Raw genomic sequence first — 24,779 nt, forward strand, 5'->3', positions numbered from 1 at the left:
ATAACAAAAAAAAAAGACTAAAATAAAGTAAAAACCATATGTACATTTATTTGTGCAAAAATATGTAGATTTACAGTAAACATGCTGCTGAAGTTCATCCCTCTTCTTGGTTCATATATAGAACTCTCATCCTAATACCCCAACTGGAACTGCATGCTCATCTGCTCTGGTTACTCCACTGATGACACAACAGGCATCTTTATTTTCAGAACCTGAAAAAGCAAATTGGTAAATGACTGCAATGGGCTGGCACTACAGTGTAGGATTAGGCTCCAGCTCAGTCTTAATCCAAGGTTATGATGTGTCAAGATTAATTCACAATTGGCTGTTAGTACAGTTAATTACAAAAAAAAATTGAAACTGAATAAACCTTATTAATCTAGAGGGGAAATGTAGATACATACAGCAGCAGAAACATAAAAGAAAAATAGAAACTCAATCAATAGATAAATAAATAATAATGTATATTGGGCAAAAAAGAAACGGCAAATTACAGAGTATAAACAAGTATTTAGTCTGGGCATCAGGAGGAAGCACTGAATTGCCTAATAGCAGTGGGCAGAAAAGAGGCACTACTTAGCATAGTGGAGGAACAAGCCTGTGGCTAAATGTGCTCCAACAGAGTACCTCCTAGAGGAGATTGCCATCATTCTCTTTTCTACAACAGCTTTCAATGTGTCCAGGGTTAGCCCTGTGGTGGAGCAGGCTCTCCTAATAAGTTTGTTCAGGCTTTGTGAATCTTTTGAACTCAAGTTGCTTCACCAGGGACCTCAGCACACAACAATACACTGACAACAACAGACTTGTGGAAAATCTCCACGCAGCTTGCTACACACATCAAAGAATGGAGTTTCCTCAGAAAGTCCAGTCTGCTCTGGTTCTTCTTGCACACTGCCACGGTGTTGTTCAGTTTGTTGTTTACGAAACCCCAGGTACTTGAATACTCTGCACCACTCCCATGTCCTCCCCTTGAATAGTGACTGGCCTCAAATGCTCTATGGTACACCAGAAGTCCACCATTAATTTTTTTGTCTTGTTGATGTTGAGCTGAACTTGGTTCTCTCTGTATCACAAAGCAAAGTCCTGGAAAAGCCTCCTATACTCTGACTCATCTTCATTTATCAATGCAGCCTAAGATGGAGGAGTCATCAGAGAATTTCTGTGTATTTTAAACACTGATGTTATACTGTAGGGCCAATGTGTAGAGGATACAGGAAGGGAGACAGGACGGTTCCCTGAGGTGCCTCAGTATTGCACACCATCACTTGTGACACAGTCCCTGAGCCTCTCAAACTCATGTCTGTTGTTACAAGGAGTTAATGGAATAGGTCAAATCAACTTTATTCTGACTGTGATGCTGGTTTTGTCCAAGTGTTAGTAGGCTCTGTGGAGCATGTAGATTAGAACATCCTCCACACCTATATGTGCCTGACAGGCAAACTTCAGAGGATCAAGACCTGGACACAACAGGAGTGATATCACTGGAGGTCTTGCAGGGTAGAGATTGTAGCTGGAAGTGCAGAACCTCCTCAGCTTGCAAATAGAGGCTAGCAGTGTTGGGGGAGAGCTGAAATGACAAGGATGAGTCAAACCTGTTGAAGAGCTGGTTCAGTTCAGTAGCTCTGTTGTTGTTCCCTTCCTCAGATGATTTTACAGTCCACCTGTAGCTAGAAATAGTCCTTATTTCATTCCACGCCTCCTTCATGCAGTTCTGCTATAACTTGCACTTAATATTCACAAAATAATTAAGCGTAAAAATGACGCAACCAAAGTTATGTTGGCAGAATTTACTTTCAACATACTGTATTGCAACAATAGAATACAACTCAAAATCAAGTAAAAAGCAAGCGGATACTTGCCTATGTCAACTTCAGGGTGTTTTATAGTTGTTCCAAATTAGCAAACCTATCAGCTCATTCTGCCTCAAACCACAGCTACAGACAAACAGAAGTGGGGACCAGGGGTCAGCTTTATAAAACTTGAGTACGCACAAAGAGAGACAGAATTCTGTGTACATAACTTCCCATGCAAACATAAGAATTTATAAAAGAAAAGTTGACGGGAGAACGTGTATATTTGTGGCAACTCTGACCTATCTATACAAAACATTTCAGAGAAATTGGGACATGATGATACCCTGGATCAAGTAGGGTAGTGGTTCTTAAAACTTTTTTTCTTGACGCAATTTTGCCTACTGCTTGTCTTCACATCTTGTAACAGCTTCAGAATGAGGGGGTTACCCTTGAAGATTTTCCAACACACGATATACAGAGTATTTCAGTTCCCCTTTAAGGCCGTCAATTTTGCATACTTCCGATGACTAAAGAACTTGCTTGGTTTTTTGTCAATTTATAGCAACAACCTGTTGTCGCTTCTCTGAGAAAAGGCCAACAAGTCAGGAAATTCTCAATCACGCCCGCTGTGCTGGAAGCCATTAACTGACCTACAAGGTGCTACACTCAGTTTTCATTTGGTGTGGGTGGTCATACATAAAACCTAATGGATTTTATATAGAATGTAAGACCCATTAAATTCCGATGACACCTTACTGCAATATCTCTGAAAAGGATGTTTAATGATTAAACCCATCAACCCAGGGATTTGTCCATTCCAGCAAGCATTAGGCATGAGGCTGAAACAATCTCTGGACAGGCATCAGCTCATTGCAAGGTGAATACAAACACTCACATACACTAGTGTCATTTTAGTGTCACCAAAACTGCATTTCTTTGGAAGGAAAGCGGAGCACACTGTGGAAACCCAGCAGGAAAACATGTAAACTCCAGGCAGAGAATACTAGCGACGTGACTCCATGCAAGACAGCAGCGCTACCACTGCACCACTGTGTCACCCCAATGTGTGTAATTATTAACAGTATTCATTATTTAAACGAAATTAACGATTTATCTGTAAAATGTAACATACATACTTTAATGCATTTCATCATGAAAGTAATCATGTCATTATCATTGGAAATATGCAACACTTGAATATAAAAGCACCACAAATGCATTTGTATGTCAGCATTTTGCTTCAGCACATCAAACCATTCATCAAACATCAAAGCAAGCACACCGATCCTGTAGGATCCTCGAAGCAGCTTTCTGTCACATGTAGATAGTAAACAGAGACTCTGACGTCACATTCCAACTTTTAGCACACTGCGCCCCTGTCTTTTTGCTAGTACTGCAACTTGCGCACACATCGCGTTAATTTCTGAGGACCTGCTCAGAAGACGCGTCAAATGAACGCTGGGAATGCATGGCAGCCATGATGCGGGCACGTACGCGTTCTGAGCGTGAAGTATAAACAAGCCCTTATGCTTCTCCAGTGCCCAGAGCATGGAGGAGAGGTGCTACACCACCACACATGCTCTTGGCACACTTAGTTGTGGAGTGCTGCACAATTTGTCAGGAGGGAGGTTGCTCTACCAGCCAATGAAGGACTGCAGTATCATGACTGCATCTGCACAAGGTTGATTAGTATAGTACATATTTGGTTGTTTCTGGAGTTCAAAGTGTGTTCACATATACACATTTACATGAAAATTGTGATTTATAAAGGTAAACTGAATAGACATATATGTAGGCCAGGCTTTATAAATCAGATTTTTTTTTTTGCTGTATGCATTTTCTTGACTTTTGGCACAAGCACATTTTCAAACTCAAATCCACACATATCTTTTATAAATGAGGCCCCATGTACCTCTCCTGGCATTAGCATTAGGAAAAGGACATTGGTTCTTTACAACTCTTACACACACCACAGTGATCTAACAGGTCTCTGGGATGCGAGAAAATAAACTGAAATAGCCAGACGGAAAGCCTAAAATGATAAAGTGGGAATACATAACCCTCGCCCTAGACAGTTAATCGTGTTACAGACAGCACTAGGCCACTCTGCCATCTAGTAATCACCATGCAGGCCTAAGCAGCCTAACCCAAGAACACATAAGGGGGTCTCTATGAAAAAGAATACCAGAAAAATATATATTATATTATACATTTGTGAGCAACTATAAAAAATAAAAGTAAGAATTGCAGTGGGCCTCAGAAAAACCACCCTGAAAATAGTACATTTCAAATTAAATATATGCAAAAAATAATCCTCAGAGGCTGGAATAATCTTGTAACAGCAATCAATTATTTGGAATCTTGAGAATATAGTATGAAAAAAATGTAAATTCATTTAAATTCATTTCACACATCCCTAAATTGCCAATGAAATTCTTAAGGAAGCTTTCTAAATCATCGTACAACTTTGTCAATCATTTGAGAGATACAGGTATTACTTACCTTACTTGTCTTGTAAAACTGAGCTTGACTGTTTTCCTGATCAATTAAGAACGGAAAATAGCAGTCCATATGGTAGAGAGCTGGCTGAGCTGACAATACTATCCTGTCCTCTCCCAGGTCAAGAATAAGGGAGCGGGAGGAAGACTAGAGTAAAAACAGAACAAGACAGTGTCATAAGATGCACATTATAGAATATAGTAAAACAGCACAATAGGAGCAGTGATATAAAGGGAAGTTCAATACAAATCTGAAAGTGAAGTTAAAACTATTGTATAAAAGGCTCTTTCATACAATAAAATATAAATTCTTAAAAAAATCATATAAATTGTGTAATGTAAAAAGCAGACAAGTGTAAAATACTAGCAGTAGACTGTGTTTAGTAGCAGTTAAGTTTAGTAGCTGACTGTAGTACTACTATCTAATAGTATTATTATTATTTAAAACTACTGATCTAAATATTCCTTTGGGACAGATAAGATGTTAACTAACAATTTATTATCAATAAGCATCACAGCATGCAAGAAATGCTTTTCATTCAGCAATCATAAAATCAAAAGAACGTTTGTGGGGTGTAAGGTTGAGGGTACAAAGAGAAACGGTCTTATTCCAAACATCTTGCCTGAAGAATGGGCCTTAGTTGCCTCAAAGTTTGTATATTGTAATGTGTTCAGTTAGCCAATAAAAGATGTCATGTTGCTTGCCTTCTCACTGCATCCATAATGGCTAACACGGTACAACACCCTACTACTCTAAACAAACACAAGGACTGCGTAATCTACCGGGTTTGTGTGCTCGGTGACTAATAGGAAATACAAGTTACCTAGTTGGAAATTTCACACAAATGCCCTTCACGTTGGAAGCTCGTAGTGGAACAATTCAAAGAAAATAGCGTTACATGAATTAAACCAATTTTCGATGTAACGCTGCCCTTTTCTCTCATTCTGGAATCCACCTTAATAAAAGGACAAGTTTCTGTGCATCTGTCCAGTTGCTATGTCTGTTATGTTATTTGGAATGGGGTTCAAAAAAAGCAGTGCTAATGTTTGTGACTTGCCATTGTTGGAATGACAAATGCAATGCATTTTATTATTACACTAGTCATTTAGCCCGTTACAATAACGGGCGCTAGAACAGTAGTGCATAAACATTAGTAGGAACAGTCTATATTAAATGGCAAGGGACTTTGACCTCATTCTTTTTGTTGGTCGTAGTTTTCTTTCTTTCAGCCTTTCTTTTCTTGATGTTTACTTGCTGAGCTGACCATTCTTCGTGGGCTGCCGCCGTGTATTGTGTGCCTTTAATTTTCTGTGACAGTAATACTGTCTTGTACGGCTCTATTCAATAAGGGCGCGCACAAAAAGGTGAGCTTCAAAAAGGCGACCTCAACTGAGCGCGCCTTTATTCGCTGCGCCCAATTGAGGTCGCCCTTTTGAGGCTCACCTTTTTGTGCGCGCCCTTATTGAAGGATACCGTCTTGTATGTCCGTAATATACCTTTAATTTTCTCTGGCGGTAATACAGGCGTGCGCGTCGGTAATATGCCTTTAATCTCCTCTGACAGTAATACTGGCTTGTATGTGGCTGTAATATGCGTCACTGTATTGTGTACCTTTAATTTCCTCTCGCAGTAATACTGGTTTGTATTTCCGTAAAACGCCTCTAACTTTCTCTGACAGCAATATTGCGCATCGCACCATGCCCCGCGCATGCGCGCTTCATCAGAAGACACCCACACACGGACACCTGGACGCACATAGGGATTTTATATATATATAGATACATTACAAAATACACTTTAATAGAAAAGCACGGGGGAAAACATAAGAATTTCAGAGAATACCAAGTGGAGGCAAAGGAAAAACGTACTATTTGTTGGTTTAAACAGTGGTATAATCAACAAAAGGAAGTTGATCGAGTGACAGAGTGTCGGAGAAACTCAAAACCTCAAGTTCACAAAGTCGCACAGTGCCCGAAATAAAAAAGAAGTCACATATCAAAGTCGCCATCAAAAGGCGAGTCGTAGCCCACCGTCTGAGTGTCATATGAAAGCTTATTAGGGTACAGACAAAAAAAATAGGCACACAGTGGGGAAAAAAGCACGAAATGTCAACTTTAATCTCAAAATTTCCACTTTAATCATGTAGTTTATTTTGCCATTAATGTAGAACATCATAAACTTCTTAAAATCATTTAATTTACTAGTTTCTCAAATCTCATAGTAACTAAAATAGCACGTTAAATGCTTTGTTCTGTATTTGATCTTCTATGTGAATCACTACCTGCTTCTTAAACGGGCTTTCTCTTTCTCCGACTGGACACATAATCCATTACATTCGTGATATAACAGCTCTCTGAATAATTAAAACACTGAGATGTATACGTCATATCTTTTTCATGATGATAGGAATGAAAGCATGTTATTAAACATAAGAACACGGTGGCGCAGTGATTGGTCGTGTCTCATGCAAGAGGCTTGCTGCGCCATGCGCGACCTTCGATGAAATAATTTATTACAGAAGTACTGTCTCTTTCAAACGTACTAACCTCCAATTCCTGTCCTTACTTTTCTTTCTCCAAATACCTAATCGCCACACAATCAGCTCTGTAATAGACGTGAAGCCATCTGTAAGCTTAAAACGGCGATTCTTCAAAACTTTTAAGGAACATTGAAATATCTTCGTAGTACATGTTTAATTATTCTATCCGTCTATCCTTCCAGTGTCGTGTCAGCACCAGCAAGAATACAGCGCAATGCAGGAACAATCCCTGAACTAGCTAGTGCTGCGGCACCGTGTCCTCACATGTTTGATTATTAACAATACAAATTATTTAAATGAAGTTAAAGTTTTATCTGTATAATATAATCAACATATTTTGCTGTATTTCCTCTTAAAAATGATATCGTCATCACATGTAAATACGCGCTTTATAAAGTGGCGTAGGTTGTGCAATATTATAACTGTAGTGCTAGTTTACAGTGAGGTAATTGTACTTATAAGTACAAACAGTTCTACAAGGAGCACTTGATGGACTGATTGAGTGCGTTTATAGTTCTTGGGATGAAACTTTTTCTAAACTGCAAAGTCCGTACAGGAAAGTTTCTGAAGCATTTTGCCGTGGCTGAGGCAGCATCTGCTTCATGCTGTATCCCGATAATTCTCTTTCCAATCAGCTGCTGCTGTGATTCCCCACTCAGATACAGTTATATAAATACTCCGAGTGGTGCAGCGAGAGTAATATGGAAAAAGATGATCTGCAGTGGCAACCCTTAACGGGAGCAGCTGAAAGAAGAAGAAGATGCAGTGAGAGTAACAACGCTAAAACAGTTATGGTATTTGGAATACTATGGCTATTCCCTGGACCATTATATTGCTGCAGGTTAATTACAATCAGATGCATTACATTAATAAACAATATGCAGTCAGTTTCAGTGTATTTATAAAGCCGTATCAGGAATGTGGATCTAAGAAAGAAAGGGTGACCACACAGGAACAGTAGCACTGCTTTGATGCTGGGTGCCGCCAGTCTGCAAAACCGAGTGGAGAAATTGCGTACGCTAGGGTATGAGGTACCGTGGAAATGTACGTGGCTTTACACCAAGTTTAGGTTTTATACATCGCGATTTTAGCGTGGAAACGTTCGTACGCACCGTTTATACATGAGGCCCCAGGTCATGTCACCTACAGAAATTCTCAGATGATTCTGTACTTATGGGGTGTATCAATATGGGTATAGGAGTTAGACGGAGAACTTTGCTTTTTGATGCAGAAAGAACTATGTCCATTAACTATTTGGGGAGAAGATGTAAAAGTGGTGCACTCTTACAAGTACTTCGTTCCACATCAATGAAAGGTTGGACTGGTCTCCTAACACAGAGGAATTATATAAGAAAGAGCAGATGAGGCTGCATTGCTTTAATGTGGGTAATGACATCCTTCACATCTTCTACAATTCTGTGATGACCAGTGCAATTTTCAATGTTGCAGTGTGCTAAGCCAGAAGCATTACTTCAGGATATCTCCACCATTACTGTAATTAAAACAGGCTCATTTATGGGCAGCACTCTTGTCCTCCTGGAGGTAGTAGCAAAGAAGATAATTAAAATAAAACAGTGTCATTATGAGCAATGCTGCACATCCTCTCTCTGACTTTCAGCCAACAAATTATTCAGCATAAGTGTGTCAAGAAAGGCTACTGGGGATCCTTTATAACAAAAGCAGTGTGCCTGCATAATGCCTCACTGGTACTGGGGCTGCCAACTCAGAAGTTTTCTTTCATAATAGTCATTCTGGGGTGTGTTCAGACCATTGTCGGTGTGTATTTACCTATTTGTTTAATAATTTAATGTGCTTCTGTAAAAAGCCAAATATCCCCTATGGGCAAATATCTTGTATTTTACAAAGTAGACAAACCTGAAATACACGTAGTAAGAATGATCAATACAACAAATTGGACACTGTATTCATCATGATACTAAGAAATACGTGCTTGTAAAAATACTGCACATTCTAATAATAAACTGTTCTGTGTATTGTACTTGCATTCACAGAGGTAATAATGAAGACACAGAAAGAAATTCAAGATAGATGCAAGGCTTCCTTACCACTTTTGGAAGTTTTATTTCTGCAATGAGATGCTGTGGGTCTCCAACACTTGGCTCTACAGTGAGGGTTAGGTGAGGTTTCTCTCCTAAACTACAGAGTGAAAAGCAGAACCGTATCAACAGCAGCAATCGTGATGACAGATAGATAGATAGATAGATTAGATAGATTAGATAGATTAGATAGATTAGATAGATAGATAGATAGATACTTTATTAATCCCAATGGGAAATTTACATTCTTCAGCAGCAGCATACTGATACAATAAATAATATTAAATTAAAGAATGATAATAATGCAGGTGAAAAACAGACAATAACTATGTATAATGTTGAATGTTAACGTTTCCCCCCCCCCCTCCCCCCGGGTGGAATTAAAGAGTCGCATAGTTTGGGGGAGGAACGATCTCCTCAATCTGTCAGTGGAGCAGGACAGTGACAGCAGTCTGTCGCTGAAGCTGCTCCTCTGTCTGGAGATGATACTGTTTAGTGGATGCAGTGGATTCTCCATAATTGATAGGAGCCTGCTGAGCGCCCTTCGCTCTGCCACAGATGTTAAACTGTCCAGCTCCATGCCAACAATAGAGCCTGCCTTCCTCACCAGTTTGTCCAGACGTGAGGCATCTTTCCTCTTAATGCTGCCTCCCCAGCACACCACTGCGTAGAAGAGGGCGCTCGCCACAACTGTCTGATAGAACATCTGCAGCATCTTATTGCAGATGTTGAAGGACGCCAGCCTTCTAAGGTAGTATAACCGGCTCTGTCCTCTCTTGCACAGTGCATCAGTATTGGCAGTCCAGTCTAATTTATCATCCAGCTGCACTTCCAGATATTTATAGGTCTGCACCATCTGCACACAGTCACCTTTGATGATCACTGGGTCTATGAGGGGTCTGGGCCTCCTAAAATCCACCACCAGCTCTTTGGTTTTGCTGGTGTTCAGGTGTAGGTGGTTTGAGTCGCACCATTTAACAAAGTCATTGATTAGGTCCCTATACTCCTCCTCCAGCCCATTCCTGAGAAGCACTAAGAAGTTTTATTTTGTATGTCTGTGTATCATCCTGTGCTTAGTTGTAGAAGGAAAATTTAGTTTACAACAGACTGGCAGAAACATCATGCATATGACCTATTAATGCTGACACATTAAAAGGCTACATTGGTGGTGTAGCCCTTTTATACAACACAGCATGCCATCAGACATTTCTGTCTCCACACTTCAACCCCTCCACCACACCATAAGCAAATAATTCATTACTTGCTGAACTAAAATATATACATCTCACCTATTTCCATCTGAGATCTGAGGTGACCTGAAGAAAATTAACATAAATGGTGAGTATCATTAACATAATAAAACAGTTGTGTACAGTTTACCATTCATGATAGGACCCACTCACACACCACTCACACTAACAGTGGATCACCCTGGAATCAAAAATCAACTAAAAATTGCAGGGCACAGGATTCAAATATAGTGCTCTTGATCTGTGGGTTGGTAAGGGAACATGTACGAGCACAACATTTAAGCATAGGAAAATAGCTATATAAATAAATTATTATTATTATTAAAATAGTGCAAAACAGGCCACATAGTTGCAAGACAATCAAAAGCTGAAACAGCCTAGCAAATTTTAAGTTGTGTGAAGAAAACTTTGCATTCATTTCTCAAGTAGTAGGCCTGTCACATTTATATCTGAATTTAGAACACGTCTGAATATGTATTAAAAAGTGTCTGCCAAAGTAAGAATACTTAATATGTGGTGAGATTGGAACATCCCAGGAATGTTTGTTTTATCAGGGTTATTGTGTTTTACATACAGTCATTGTTTAGATTTTTATAATCACAATATGTTAGTTTTTTGTGTTGACATCTTCATTTGATATTTATTTTATGATATTTTTAATTGACTTTTTTGTTTGTTGATGTCTTTGAGCCATTACACAGAATGCCTTGTATCAGCTGTAGCTGCTGGAAAAGTTAGTTGTGATCAATGAATAGCCTGGATTTGATGCAACGCCAATTGAATTTCTTGATGTTCTGTTCTGAGCTCACCCAAACCACAGGTATTGCTATCTATCGTGTTAGTTACTAAACGTCTATGTTGTTTGAAGTATGCAGTATTGTATTTGTCACAGTGTATCTCGTTGTGTGAATTAACAAAACTGAACTATTAATATAACTGTGGTCATTTTTTTTATTACCAATATGTGTAAAAAACTCAAGTTAAGATTTCTGAATTGTTCAAAGCGTTAGTGAGAATACTAGTAATGCCATCAACCACTTGAGCAGGCATTCAGTCATGATGGGCTGCTAATGTGGCCACATTGTTCACAACTACATGACAAAATTTAACTTTCTGTAAGCGCAATATGTTCTAAATAATGGGGGACTGCGGAAATATTTAGTTGATTAATAAATATGTAAAATTATGTAAAATGAGAGCTGATTATGCAAACATACTCTGAAGTGGGCAACACAGTAGTGAAATGGTAGACTTTCTGCCTCGCCGTAAGGAGCCCACAGTTCATGTCCCAGGTCCTTCCTATATGGAGCTTGCATGTTGTGTGTGACTTTCCTCCAACAGTCCAAAGACTTGCAGGTTAGGTGGACTGGTAATACTACATTGGCTTTAGTGTATGTGTGTGTCTGTGTGTGTACCTTGTAACAGGCTGACGCCCAGTCCACAGATTGTTCCTGACATGTATCCTTTGCTTGCTGCAATAGGCTCTAGCTTTCCCATGACCTTACTGAGGATACAATAGGTATTGCAAGTGCACAGATACTCTGAACTGTCATAGCTTTTAAAACTGTATTTTTAAATACTGTGTGTAAGAGATAAACTGCACATGAAAACTGGAAAAATCAATAGTATATAATGGCTGGACTGATTGTAAGTGTAAGCACTTTTTTTTTTACTCATGTCGTCTCAACTATGACTTGATCTGACTTGAACGTAATTATTTTAATTTGAGACTTGACTTGAAGCTTACTTGAGACTTGCATATGTAGAACTTAGTCTTACCTCTGACATCTTGATTTTTACAGTAGTGAAGTTTTTTCTTTTCATAATAAAATATGTTCCATAAAAGGGAGGCGATGAGGAGTATGTCAAAATACTCCCAGGTAATTCATTAAGATGAAACTTTCATCAGTATTGTGAACCCAATTGTGTTAAGTACATTTTGTTTAAGTAATAATTATGCCACATCATGATAAATAATGGAACCTCAATAAATGCACTAAAAAGCATGTTAATGGTCTCCTTATCATTTTTGTCGCAGACGATCATATGAAAAATATGTAACTCAAAATATATTCAAATGAGTTTACATTTCTAATAATAGATACTTAAATCTAAATTATTGGTTCAGAAGACAGTCCTATTCAGTAAAGCACACTTTCATTAAAAAAATAAATATTGTACCACCATAAAATCAGGCTCTTCACAAAAACATGAATACAATTGAAAACAACATCAAAGATGAGATAAATTACAAATCATTTAAAAATTAACATTAAAGTGCACTTCAATGTTTCAGTAACCATGAACAGTAAACTTTACCCAGAGCCAATTTCCTGAATGACCGGTTTAGATTTGGTTCGTATATGCTGCTCCGAGATGTTGCCCAGAAACTTGCGATTTTTCAATAGTTTCCATTCTGCACATAAAAAGAGAAAAATAAAATATTGTTTAAAACAAGGGTTCTAAACCTTTTTTTCCTTAGAATACCATCCCAGGAACTGAAATGTTCTGAAGCAACACAATTTTTTTGGCCTAATTATCAAGTGCTGAACTATTATTAGGTAACACTAAAGGTGATAGATATTTCTTTACCCCCCAAATATTGTATCTGGGAGTTTTACAATATATAGTATTAGATGTTGTTTTTGCATGTGTGTGTCTTTTAATTTTTCAAATGTAAAACTATTTTTAGTCAATTGTTTGTACGAATAAAAGTGTGGTTTAATCTGGAATAAAAATGAGAAAGTCTAAAGTTTCCATACTTTTAATTTACAGAAATATATAGCTCAGAATTTTACCCAGAAATAAGAAATGGGGGTGATCTTATTGGCTTTGGAGTTTTCGGCATAGTGATTATAAACAATTATATGATCATTGTGGACCGATTCATCTTTACCATGTACACATACTAAATGTATTCACTTACAGTTTCTGTCCATTAACTGAACACCTGCTCCCAATGATCCTGAATTTGAGAAGTTGGTTATAAAATGGATAGAAGGTTGCATGCACAACTGTAGCCATATTCATTACAATCAAAAGGATGAATGCAAAGCATCTGTTCAATTATCGGGAGTACGGATGGTGTTGTATTAAACCACAAATAATCATGCCTCTTTCAAATGTGTGACAGTACAACTAAAAAATGACTGCAACTGATTGGTCACATCATTATGCTGTCAAAACGAGAGAGAGAGAGAGCTTTATTAATCCCAACAGGAAATTCACAACTAATTCCATAAAGAGAGAAAAATGTTAAAAGTTGGGTTTTTTTTTTTTTTTTTTTTGCATGAATGTGTCTTGATCTATAACTAAACAGTGACATCTTCTGTTTTTCACTCTCTGCCTTCACTCAGACTTTTGTGTTCCTTTGCATACCACCCTTTAACTCTAGGCACCACAGGCTGAGAAAACTTTAAAAACTTTCAGTTTAATCACAAGGGAACCAAGGTATTTGCATCTGGTACATCTGGAATTTCACAAATCAGTCTTCTCTGTCATTTGACACCCCCAACCCCAACTTTATTTTGCATATTTCACTTAATAATAAAATCATCTGCCATTAATATTCATACATTCTTTAAATCCTAATTCTGTTTTCCTGCATCTCACCAGGGAACCCTTGGAGAAGTATGGATTTTTACACAAGAAGCAATAGGTCAAATATTTGTGCAAGTAGGCTTAATAGGTGTGGCAATACAGTGACAGGTTTGTCGTTTTAGATTTCTGGCTATTTCGCAAATCAGTATTTACTGTGGTTATAGAGATTAATATTACAAAAACAGTGTGTATTACACTAAAGACTCCATTAACTTAAAATTCTAAGTAAATAAATTCAATTGTAACTACAAATTATCCCCCAATTAAGAGACATTTGCAAAGAAATCAATAGGCCAAATTAGCCCAAAAACAGATTTAAGAAGTGGATCAAATCTCCTTCCTGACTAGAAAGGAAGTAAAATCCAAGGCTGATCAGCTTAAATCAGAGAATGGCCTGACATCAGTGAGAAGCATCCAGAAAATAAACCATTTTGACTGAAGAACATCTAATTCAAAAACACATTTAAAAAAAATGTCTATACACTGCTGTCATTTTATAGAACTGGAACAGATGCATCACAATAATATCTTTAACATTAGATAAAAATCTAGGTAATAGTATTATAAACACACTAGCATAAAGCTATACATTAGTGAAGTGACATAGAAAATAATTACAATTGTGCAGCAGAGGGAGGGGGGTGGACATGCTTTTAATGTTAGTACAGACCTCTATTCACAGTATGTACACTATAGCTGTTGCTGGGAAAGGAGTGAACAAACACAAAATGAAAACTTATTTTTGAAATATAAAACAATTTGTAAGGGCAACTCACAAAGCAACTGCTTTATACTTTAAATTACAATACTCACCTCTTGATAGAAGTATGTTGTATTTGATTTCCAGACCTTCCAAGCAGACAGCAATGATAAACTCAAGGAAGAGTTGATTACACTACAAAAAATAAATTAAAAGAGTAAATGTGTGCAGAAACCAAAAAGCAACTCCCTCTGATCATACAGATCCACCATTTTTGACAATAATGTTTACGAGTTTCTCTATGTTCATACTCAAAACTTTTTCATCTGTTGCTCAGATTTTTCTTAATTTATACTTTGCTTTCAATATCTAACTGATTTACTGAGTTAAAAATATTGTTTCAAAAGCCTTAAAAACAGCTCATGTTTAGCCTCATTTTTCTAGCCATTTCCTTTCATGCTCACAGCAGGTGAGACTAAGCAGTGTTCTGTATTACAGGGTCTTCAAGAAAGGAAATTGAGGGCAATCCCACAAATTAGTTCATTCCAAATTTACAGTGAAATTGTGTTACTTCCTAAATTTAAAAAATGTCATTAAATAAATATGACTAATTTGAAAAGTACTGAAATATTTTGAAAAACTTGTGCTACTTACAGCCACAGGAAAAATCTTTTGTCTGTTTAAAAAGAGAATTTTAATACTGATTGTGTGCCTACAGGGAGCAGTGGATAAATTATAGTTATTAAAAATTTTACATAAAAGATGGAATAAAAAAACATGGCATTGACACCAATTAAGGTAAGCATTAAAGTGAGTCCATATAACAAAAATAGAATGAACATCCTATTCAAGATCATTTTCAGTATGACTCCTCAAAAGCAAACTGTTAAAGCCAACATGACACTGTTTAGTTAGAACAGAATTTTAAATGAAAATAATAGAAAATGTAACTCAGGATGTTGTATTGTGCCATGCCTGCTTGTGTCTTTCCAACAGGCTTCTCGTTTTTTCATATCCCCCTTACTTCACAAAATCTATTACGCTACTTTTTGTTTCTATAGTCCACCAAATCGGAAATAAACATAAACTGAACTTTCAAAGATTTGAAGCAGGGTTTCATGTCAATTATTTTTTGCAGTATTCATACTATCATCTAAGACTGTGTTAAGCTGCCCTCTCATCAAAGTAAACCTCTGACTTGATATTTGGCATCTGACTGCTTTGAGAAAGTATAACTGATCAAAATTTAGATAATTAAAAAGCGGACTGAATAGATTTTCATGTCACAAAAATAAAACAGTAATACATTTAGGTTAAGATCTTAAGAATATAGTGAAAAGTAATTGTGGTCTGTTTCATTAAATACAGAGCTCAGTTAGCAGCAGAAGAAAGTGGTAAGCTAAATTAAACTATCAAACGATAACTCTTGCAAATAAAAATACCTTCTTTTTATTTACTCAATAACTTGCATAATCATAAAAATACTCTTAAAAATAAAGCCTTTTATATATTTTTGTCTGCGGTGGGTTGGCACCCTGCCCGGGATTGGTTCCTGCCTTGTGCCCTGTGTTGGCTGAGATTGGCTCCAGCAGACCCCCCGTGACGCTGTGTTCGGATTCAGTGGGTTGGAAAATGGATGGATGGATATATTTTTGTTTAAAGACTGGTGAAATCAACAAACAAAAATATAATTTTGATGGATAAAGAAAACCCTGCCACATGATGTTGATCTTCTCTGATATATACAGCAACAGGAAGCACGTAAAAGTGACATAAATTTAAAGCAGAGCTTGAGTGATATAAAAAAATATTTCAAAACATTACCTTTGCTTTCTGAAAAAAGTCTGAATTTATCACAACATCATATGCAGTGCAGCCTTGCGAACCTTCAAAAAAATAAAAAATAAATAAAAAATTTTTTTGTATTTCAAACTCAAGTTAAACAAAAGAAGTGGTTTAAATCATCCTGAAGATCAGTTACTGTTGTCAACTTCTGCATGTGGTTCTCCGAGACTCATGGGAACCCTAAAGCTGGATGGATCATCTGACTCGAGCAGCTGGATAAGTTCAGCCTCGGACAAGGGAGGAGGAGCAGGAACCTGTGAAGACTGACACACATTGACAAACACTTTCCCACCGTCACTGCACTTAGTCTTCACACACAAACCTAAAATAACAAAAGAAACAGGAGTGACAGTAAGAGTGAATGAAAAAAATATCTGTAGTTTGATTACAAAAAGGAAAAAAATAAAACGGTTCATGTAAAATATTCTAAAATTAAAACAACTGATTACTCCGTCGTACTCTAAAAAACCTCAACCAAATATTGAACCATATTCACTATATCCTTGTAACCTTCGCCAAGAAGAAGCCTATTCGGTTATATATTAACTTTGATTAATGTAGTCTTCCCTTACTGGGAAAACTTTGAAAAGACCACATCAACAGAAGTCAGAAAAATAACCAGATTCTCCTATTTCTGCCAGTCACTGATTAGAAAGAAGACTAGTATGGTCACCTACCTGGCTCTGGTCTGATCTGTTTTGATCCAGGGTCTGCAGTTGCTGCCTGACTCTGCATCTCTTGAGCAGCCTGTCTGACAAAATAAAACACAGCCATTCAGTTAAACATAGCAAAAACAGTAGGTTTAATTTTTCATACAACAGACGGACTTGTTACCAAATATCCATTTAATGGTTGTGAGTTTCAAATCAGTATGTTACAGTAATAATATACAACAAAGGTATTTTAACTGTGAAAATATGAAAAAAGAATCTTCACTTCAGTTTTGGGACCAGAAAAACAAAAATCCAAATCTGGACACTGCATTAAGCAACACTTCTTCGCTATTATTCCATTCTATTTTAAAAATTAAGAAATGTTGAATCAATGTACTAAATGACATGCCAGTTAATCAAAATACAATTATTAGGTGCCAAGCATAGAAACATCATATGGGTTTAATTAACTAAAAAAACACTGCCTGTAGGCCAGAGTGTTTAAATGTGTTTATAGTATAAACATGTCTTTGTTTAAACGGTTTATTTAAGTTATTTATTTCTCTTGCTACAAGATTATTAAATGCACAAATTTTATACCTTGAAAAACTATGTTTTGTTTTCAAGAGAGCTTCACTCCAGGCTGTCTCTTTAGAACTTTGTCATTAACTGACAGCTGCGGGATTTCTGAAAAGATGGCTTTGGAAAGGTGCCAGTTTTTGAACAGACAATTGTACTCATTATGGTATGTTTGGCTGCTGATCAAGGCACAGTTGTAAAAGTGGTCTTGAATGCAAAGTGAAAAACCATCTTCAGCATTTAGAAAAATAATTTGTATTGCCCAAGTTATTTTCCATTAAACTTGTAATTTAGCCTTATTACCCTTATAAATTCAGTTAATTTATATGACAGGGATGTTTATGTTGTTTTTGAAACTACTGATAATATAATTTACAACCAAAACTTAAGCCCTTGTTCAAAATTTGACTTATGAAATATCATGTTAGTTTACATTCACCAAACTCTTTATGATGTGAAGAGAAAGTAACAAATGCTTTGCACCTGAAGCAGAATTTGACTGTAGAAATCTTCTGCATCCATCTCTGTGGCAAGGAGGGACTGATCAGTTGTGGTGTTGGATGACATTTTCATGAATTTAAATTCCTAAAAAGTCACATAAGAGTAAAGGAATATAAAAAATACTATACAATTGTAGTCAAGAGCAAAATAGATGTCAAGTGACTATTGTAATAATTTTACGGCTCATGTAAATGTCTGTTATTTATTTATTTTTAATGTACAGGTTTTTTTTCACCCAATTTCCAATGCCATTTTTGGCTAAAACATTAGAAAGAATTATTTATAATCAATATATTTCAGATCTACCAATCCGGCTTTAGGTGTTACCTTGGTATTGAGACAGCCCTCCTGAAAGTATTCAATGCAATCTCTGTTATTACTGACTCAGGTCTGGCAGCAGTCCTTGTCCTCCTTGACCTTTCTGCAGCTTTTGATGCTACTGGTCAGGAGATCCTGCTGTTGCGGCTTGAGCATCTGATGGGGCTTAGAGGGGCTGCTCTTAACTGGTTCAGGTCATATCTTACTGATAAGACATTTTCAAATCCTCTTTTTCGTAAACTGCTTCTGTTAAATGTGGTGTTCCTCAGGAATCCACTTTGGGTCCTATTTTATTTTATATTTATCTTTATGCTACAGGAACTATTTTTAGGAAGTTTAATATTTCTTTTCATTGTTATGCTGATGACACACAGGTCTATACTCTGCAATGAATTGGCTGCACAATTGTCTTGTAGAACTAAGATCCTAGATGGCAGACAATTTTCTTTATCTTAATCAAAATAAAACGGAAGTGCTGATAGCTGGTACTATTGTCAAAGCTCAAATTGGTTTTGAACTCCTTGGTTCTTGCAGTGACCTTTGCAAACCTCATGTTCAGAATCTTGGGGTTATTTTTGATAGTAAACTCTCTTATGAGAACCAGATCAATTCTATGGTCAAGAGTTGCTTTTTCCAGCTTTGTCTTTTAGCAAAGGTTAAGCCCTTTTTATCTCCTAGGGATGTTGAGAAAGTTACTGATGCTTTTATCTTTTCTGGGCTTGATAAATGTAACTTATTGTATTCTGGGATCAGCAAAAAATCCCTGATATGCAGCTGGTCTAGAATGCTGCTGCCTGTTTTTGGTCAGGGCAAGAAGGTTTTGATTCTGCATCTCCTGATCCCCTCTGGTGACCCCTAACGGGAGCAGCCGAAAGAAGATGATCTCCAGTTTTAGCTTCTTTACACTGGATGCTCATTAGTTTCATAATTGATTTTAAAGTTTTGCTGCTGGTTTTTAAATCAATACATGTGTATGCTCATGCCTATTTATCTGAATTGTGTGTTATAATACACCAGCCATCCACAGAGCTTAGATCTACCAGTCAGTTGACTCGTGCACAACTATGTGGGACAAGGCTTTTGCAACTGCTGCACCTCGTCTGTGGAATTCTTTACCTAACTAAATTAAGGAGTCACAATTAAACTATTAAAAATTAAATGGAAGATGCATTTCTCTTCTCTTGCTTTCTGTGGCCTTCAGTGATACTGATCGTTCCTTATAGTCACTTGTTTCAATTTACTACTACTTTGTATTGTGATTTAATGTATTTTATTTATGTTTATTGCATATTTTGTTGTAAAGCACTTTGGCTACAGCAATAGTAATGTTGTTTTAAATGTGCTCTATATATAGACGGCCATTGAAACATCACGTTGACCAATTCTGCTTGTTGTCCAATTTGTTTCCATATTTAATCTGCTGTTCTTTTGTTACTCTGCTTGCCCATCCCGTCATGTAATTTCTTCAACTTCTTACAATGATTTAACTTAACTAGCTCCATCTCAAGATCAGAAAGATCATTAATGTATGTAATAAAAGGTTTACAGATGCAGGAAACAGGGATACATCTTTCTGAGAAAGTTCCAGCAGTTCATTAACTTTCTCTCTTATGTTTATGGGAAGCAACTCATCTGGGCTTTATTGGTCCAGTTCATATGAGCATTTGTAGCCTGATTCATACAAACACTGGACGGATGGATTTTATTCCCATCTTGCATAGTGCAAAGCCCTACTCGGACAGGATTAGTTGAACATCAGGAGGTGAGGTAAAGTCAATGCTTGAAGTGGGATGGTACTATCCAGTACTCAATACAGACATTTCACACACAGTATAATCATTCTGATAGATAGATAGATAGATAGATAGATAGATAGATAGATAGATAGATAGATAGATAGATAGATAGATAGATAGATAGATAGATAGATAGATAGATAGATAGATAGAAATGGTCAAACGTTTTAGAACACACACATTTCTTCAGTTGTTATTGTAACAAAGTTTAAGTTGAGTGGTACAGGGGTAAGCAGTAAACTACCACAAGTTTAAACAATTTTTTGTTTTTTAAAAAATGAAAAATAATTTAATTTTCAGAGTTAAACAAAAATGCCTCTTTCAGGTAACCTATAATAAACAATGTTCAGCTTTTCTGCAGCAATGGAAATGAATTAAGCCTTGAAATCTGATGCAAACAATTCCTACTGGTGTCCCACCTTTTGTCTATTACTCACAAACAATATGTGGGAACAAAATGTATTGCTACACCCTCTGAAGCATTATATGTTCAATAACTGCACTGTATATTGCAGTCATAATTGCAAGAAAAATGCAATTAACAAAGGATGACAGACAGGCAAACCATTACAACACTTAAAGTATAGGTCTTTGCTTTGGAAAAATTGCAAAGAAAGCCCAAGGTGTCTGTGAGTTCAGTTTTTTTTTTCCCCAACAACTTTAAAGGCTTAATTCATATTCTTTTCTGTACAAATGCTGTAAGTTGTTAACCCATTACTTGCTGCCTGAAGAGACCCTTGTGTATAATTGTTAAAAAGACATTTTTTTTACTTTAGGCAATAAATTCTTTTTTTAAATCTTTGGAAGTCTACCACTTACACTGATGTCATTTCAGGTTACTCACTAGACTTTAAACGCTTAAGTTTAAATAAAACCTGGAAAAACTGATGTTTTCTGAAGCTTTTGACAGGTACTGTATACAGTGGGGCAAAAAAGTATTTAGTCAGCCACCAGTTGTGCAAGTTCTCCCACTTAAAAAGATGAGAGAGGCCTGTAATTTTCACCATAGGTATACCTCAACTATGAGAGACAAAATGAGAAAAAAAAATCCAGAAAATCACATTGTCTGATTTTTAAAGAATTTATTTGCAAATTATGGTGGAAAATAAGTATTTGGTCACCTACAAACAAGCAAGATTTCTGGCTCTCACAGACCTGTAACTTCTTCTGTAAGAGGCTCCTCTGTCCTCCACTCGTTACCTGTATTAATGGCACTTGTTTGAACTCGTTATCAATATAAAAGACACCTGTCCACAACCTCAAACAGTCGCACTCCAAATTCCACTATGGCCAAGACCAAAGAGCTGTCAAAGGACACCAGAAACAAAATTGTAGACCTGCACCAGGCTGGGAAGACTGAATCTGCAACAGGTAAGCAGCTTGGTGTGAAGAAATCAACTGTGGGAGCAATTATTAGAAAATGGAAGTCATACAAGACCACTGATAATCTCCCTCGATCTGGGGCTCCACGCAAGATCTCACCCCGTGGGGTCAAAATGATCACAAGAACGGTGAGCAAAAATCCCAGAACCACACGGGGGCACCTAGTGAATGACCTGCAGAGAGCTGGGACCAAAGTAACAAAGGCTACCATCAGTAACACACTATGCCGCCAGGGACTCAAATCCTGCAGTGCCAGACGTGTCCCCCTGCTTAAGCCAGTACATGTGCAGGCCCGTCTGAAGTTTGCTAGAGAGCATTTCGATGATCCAGAAGAGGATTGGGAGAATGTCATATGGTCAGATGAAACCAAAATTGAACTTTTTGGTAAAAACTCTACTCGTCGTGAGTTGCATCCAAAGAACACCATACCTACTGTAAAGCATGGGGGTGGAAACATCATGCTTTGGGGCTGTTTTTCTGCAAAGGGACCAGGATGACTGATCCGTGTAAAGAAAAGAATGAATGGGGCCATGTATCTTCAGATTTTGAGTGAAAACCTCCTTCCATCAGCAAGGGCATTAAAGATGAAACGTGGCTGGGTCTTTCAGCATGACAATGATCCCAAACACACCGCCCGGGTAACAAAGGAGTGGCTTCGTAAGAAGCATTTCAAGGTCCTGGAGTGGCCTTGCCAGTCTCCAGATCTCAACCCCATAGAAAATCTTTGGAGGGAGTTTAAAGTCCGTGTTGCCCAGCGACAGCCCCAAAACATCACTGCTCTAGAGGAGATCTGCATGGAGGAATGGGCCAAAATACCAGCAACAGTGTGTGAAAACCTTGTGAAGACTTACAAAAAACGTTTGACCTCTGTCATTGCCAACAAAGTATTGAGATGAACTTTTGTTATTGACCAAATACTTTTTTTCCACCATAATTTGCAAATAAATTCTTCAAAAATCTGACAATGTGATTTTCTGGATTTTTTTTCTCATTTTGTCTCTCATAGTTGAGGTATACCTATGATGAAAATTACAGGCCACTCTCATCTTTTTGAGTGGGAGAACTTGCACAATTGGTGGCTGACTAAATACTTTTTTGCCCCATTGTATACACAATATACTATATACATATACAAACATGTACTTGCAAGTATAATATATTTATATTACAGTATTTTCTCTTATGACTGTATGTTCAGAAACCTTGCGACTTGGGGCTATAAACTATGCCAAGTAATATCATACAATGTGACCAGTGCCTCTGTTCTGATAACTTCCTCAGTCTCTCGCTCTTTGAGTCTACGGCGTAACTGTAAAGCGAGTTCTCAAAACGACGGGATGAACAGTTTCTTATTACCAGTGCCAGGGTATGAGGTACAGCAGACTAGACTGGACGGTAAAGTCATTACAGTACATGGTACTTCTCCACGAATTCAATTTGACATTGCGTGCGTTTGCTTCCTCTTTTCATTTAATTGACTGCGCTTGTTGTCTTGCGCGGTGCGTTAAAAATGTAAACCCGAGCAAGACAGTAAGCGACGCACGTTATGTGGAACCGTGTCATTCCGTCGGGCGTTTTTCAAACTCAAAACAAGCACGTTGGTGAATATACAATATGACACTCTCCCGTTCTCTGTGACACATGCAGCCCTTTGCTTAACAAGACCTGCTCGTGTTTTGCGCATTTTCTGACATGCCTGGTAGACAAGAGTATTTGCGTTAGTAGATTTCGTTTGCAGGAGTCCCGCTTTTCAAAATATCCACGAAGTGGAGTGACAGTGACTCGAACGTGTTGGAAAGTCTTTCTGTGCTCTCACTCGCCGAGCTTCCGAGATACTCACCAGTTTATGTCACCCCGACTCTAAGGTATCAACACCGACAAAACGCGTGCTACGCATGACGCTAGCAACGACTCACAACCGAAAACAGCAACTTCCGGTACTTCATGCGCGTCGATGTATCAAAATAAGAGACCCCTAAAACGGAAGCATATCTGCTAGAGGATGAAGCGAACCTACCGAGCCGCAATTCGCGAGAAGTGATGCGCGGCGTGATGCTTTCATAGTTTTCCCAAATTTGAAATGCTGTTTTCGAATTGATGAACTGCGTGCTAGCTGTGCCTGCCTACAGACTGGCGTTCTGTCAAGGCAATACTGCGAGGATCGGCTCTTCAACTGGATAACGGGGCGGAGAGCGAATTAAAATCCAGTTTTGTCATGAAATTATGATTTTTTTGTTGCCTCAGTTTTATTTCTCATTTTGTGTTTGAAAGAATACTTGTCAATCTGTATCCCCATTTCTAATTACTTCTTGAATGGCAACAGACATCTTTTGATGTACCTACAAAAAATATTTTTTCCTAAGTTGTTATGTCAAGAAGAGAATCAAGAGCATTTTCACAATGATTCTTGTATTGGAACTTAAGCAGTACTTTTCACTTTCACCTGTCAAAGTATTGGTAAGTGTGTCAAATAAAATGTGCTTCCTACAGCAGACCATGCTAAGACACCAGGGCATACTCGCTATTTTTCATTTGTCCTTTACCGTCTATTGTCCATCGTAAGGAGTGTGGCATGCAGAGCAGACAGACATGTTTTGACTGCAAATGAAGGCGTTGGCTTAAACATTTGAGTAATTGATTTGAATCAGAATTTGGGGTTTGTATTTGTCTGCACCAATCGAGAATGTATTGTGGCCTCAAATACTAATACTGTATGTATTTTATTTGTAAGTGGGTGATATCAGGCTCCAGAATAATTATTGCAAAATTGTCTGATACATTCATCCATCCATCATTTACCAGTTCTGCTAAATCCAGTCATAAAATATGCATAATTTGCTTTTAAATCATAGTATTAAATCGCTCAGTGAGTACTGAGTATGATGCATTGATTTTTTACATACTGGTTCATTTATTTTGCCTATGTAAAATGCTGGTAAAATATTTAAGTCCCTTGAATTTAGAGATGTGGGAAACAAGAAAAATCAGAAGTACAAGACACAAGACCTGAACTGAACGCACACTAGCATGATGCACAACCCAATGTGGGGCAAGTTACAGGATAACAAGGTAATGCGCACAGGTCACCCTGGCCGGCTCATCTTTCCAAATAAGCTTCAGTGGGGCAATGCCAGTTAATAGTAAGTACAAAATAATGATATACGATTGAACATTGTAGTTATGCTGTTTTGCATATGCTGTGATGGGATGCCCTTTTGAGAAGAAGACCAGGGGAATGGACATATCACCAACAGTACCTCCCCCAG

General features: G+C 37.5%; 1 protein-coding gene across 2 annotated transcripts; it reads right to left on the reverse strand.

Annotated features, from left to right (window-relative positions):
* Positions 1 to 23: 23 nt before the first annotated feature.
* pih1d1 (PIH1 domain containing 1) lies at positions 24 to 23,458 on the reverse strand. Of its 2 annotated transcripts, none has more exons than XM_051934011.1 (11): positions 23,354 to 23,458; positions 17,999 to 18,100; positions 16,961 to 17,034; positions 16,420 to 16,605; positions 16,263 to 16,324; positions 14,552 to 14,633; positions 12,458 to 12,554; positions 10,178 to 10,204; positions 8,898 to 8,988; positions 4,296 to 4,439; positions 24 to 212 (listed from the first exon to the last, which is right to left on the reverse strand). In XM_051934011.1, exons 2-11 carry the CDS (start codon positions 18,031 to 18,033, stop codon positions 171 to 173), a joined length of 840 nt encoding a protein of 279 aa, XP_051789971.1. In that variant the 5' UTR covers positions 18,034 to 18,100; positions 23,354 to 23,458; the 3' UTR covers positions 24 to 170. The 2 variants fall into 2 exon arrangements, with proteins under 2 accessions (XP_051789971.1, XP_051789970.1); XM_051934010.1 differs by having other exon boundaries at positions 16,961 to 17,030; positions 23,354 to 23,442.
* Positions 23,459 to 24,779: the final 1,321 nt, after the last annotated feature.

This window comes from Erpetoichthys calabaricus, chromosome 11 (genome assembly GCF_900747795.2).
Source record: "Erpetoichthys calabaricus chromosome 11, fErpCal1.3, whole genome shotgun sequence".
In the NCBI taxonomy this organism is placed as follows: Eukaryota; Metazoa; Chordata; class Cladistia; order Polypteriformes; family Polypteridae; genus Erpetoichthys; species Erpetoichthys calabaricus.

Coding starts and splice junctions, on each gene's coding strand:
- pih1d1 (XM_051934010.1), bottom strand. CDS start 18,088: ATGAAAATGTCATCCAACACCACAACTGATCAGTCCCTCCTTGCCACA. Junction 16,606..16,960: donor ACAGATCAGACCAGAGCCAG/GTAGGTGACCAT, acceptor TTGTTATTTTAG/GTTTGTGTGTGAAGACTAAG. Junction 16,325..16,419: donor ACATGCAGAAGTTGACAACA/GTAACTGATCTT, acceptor ATTTTTTTGAAG/GTTCGCAAGGCTGCACTGCA.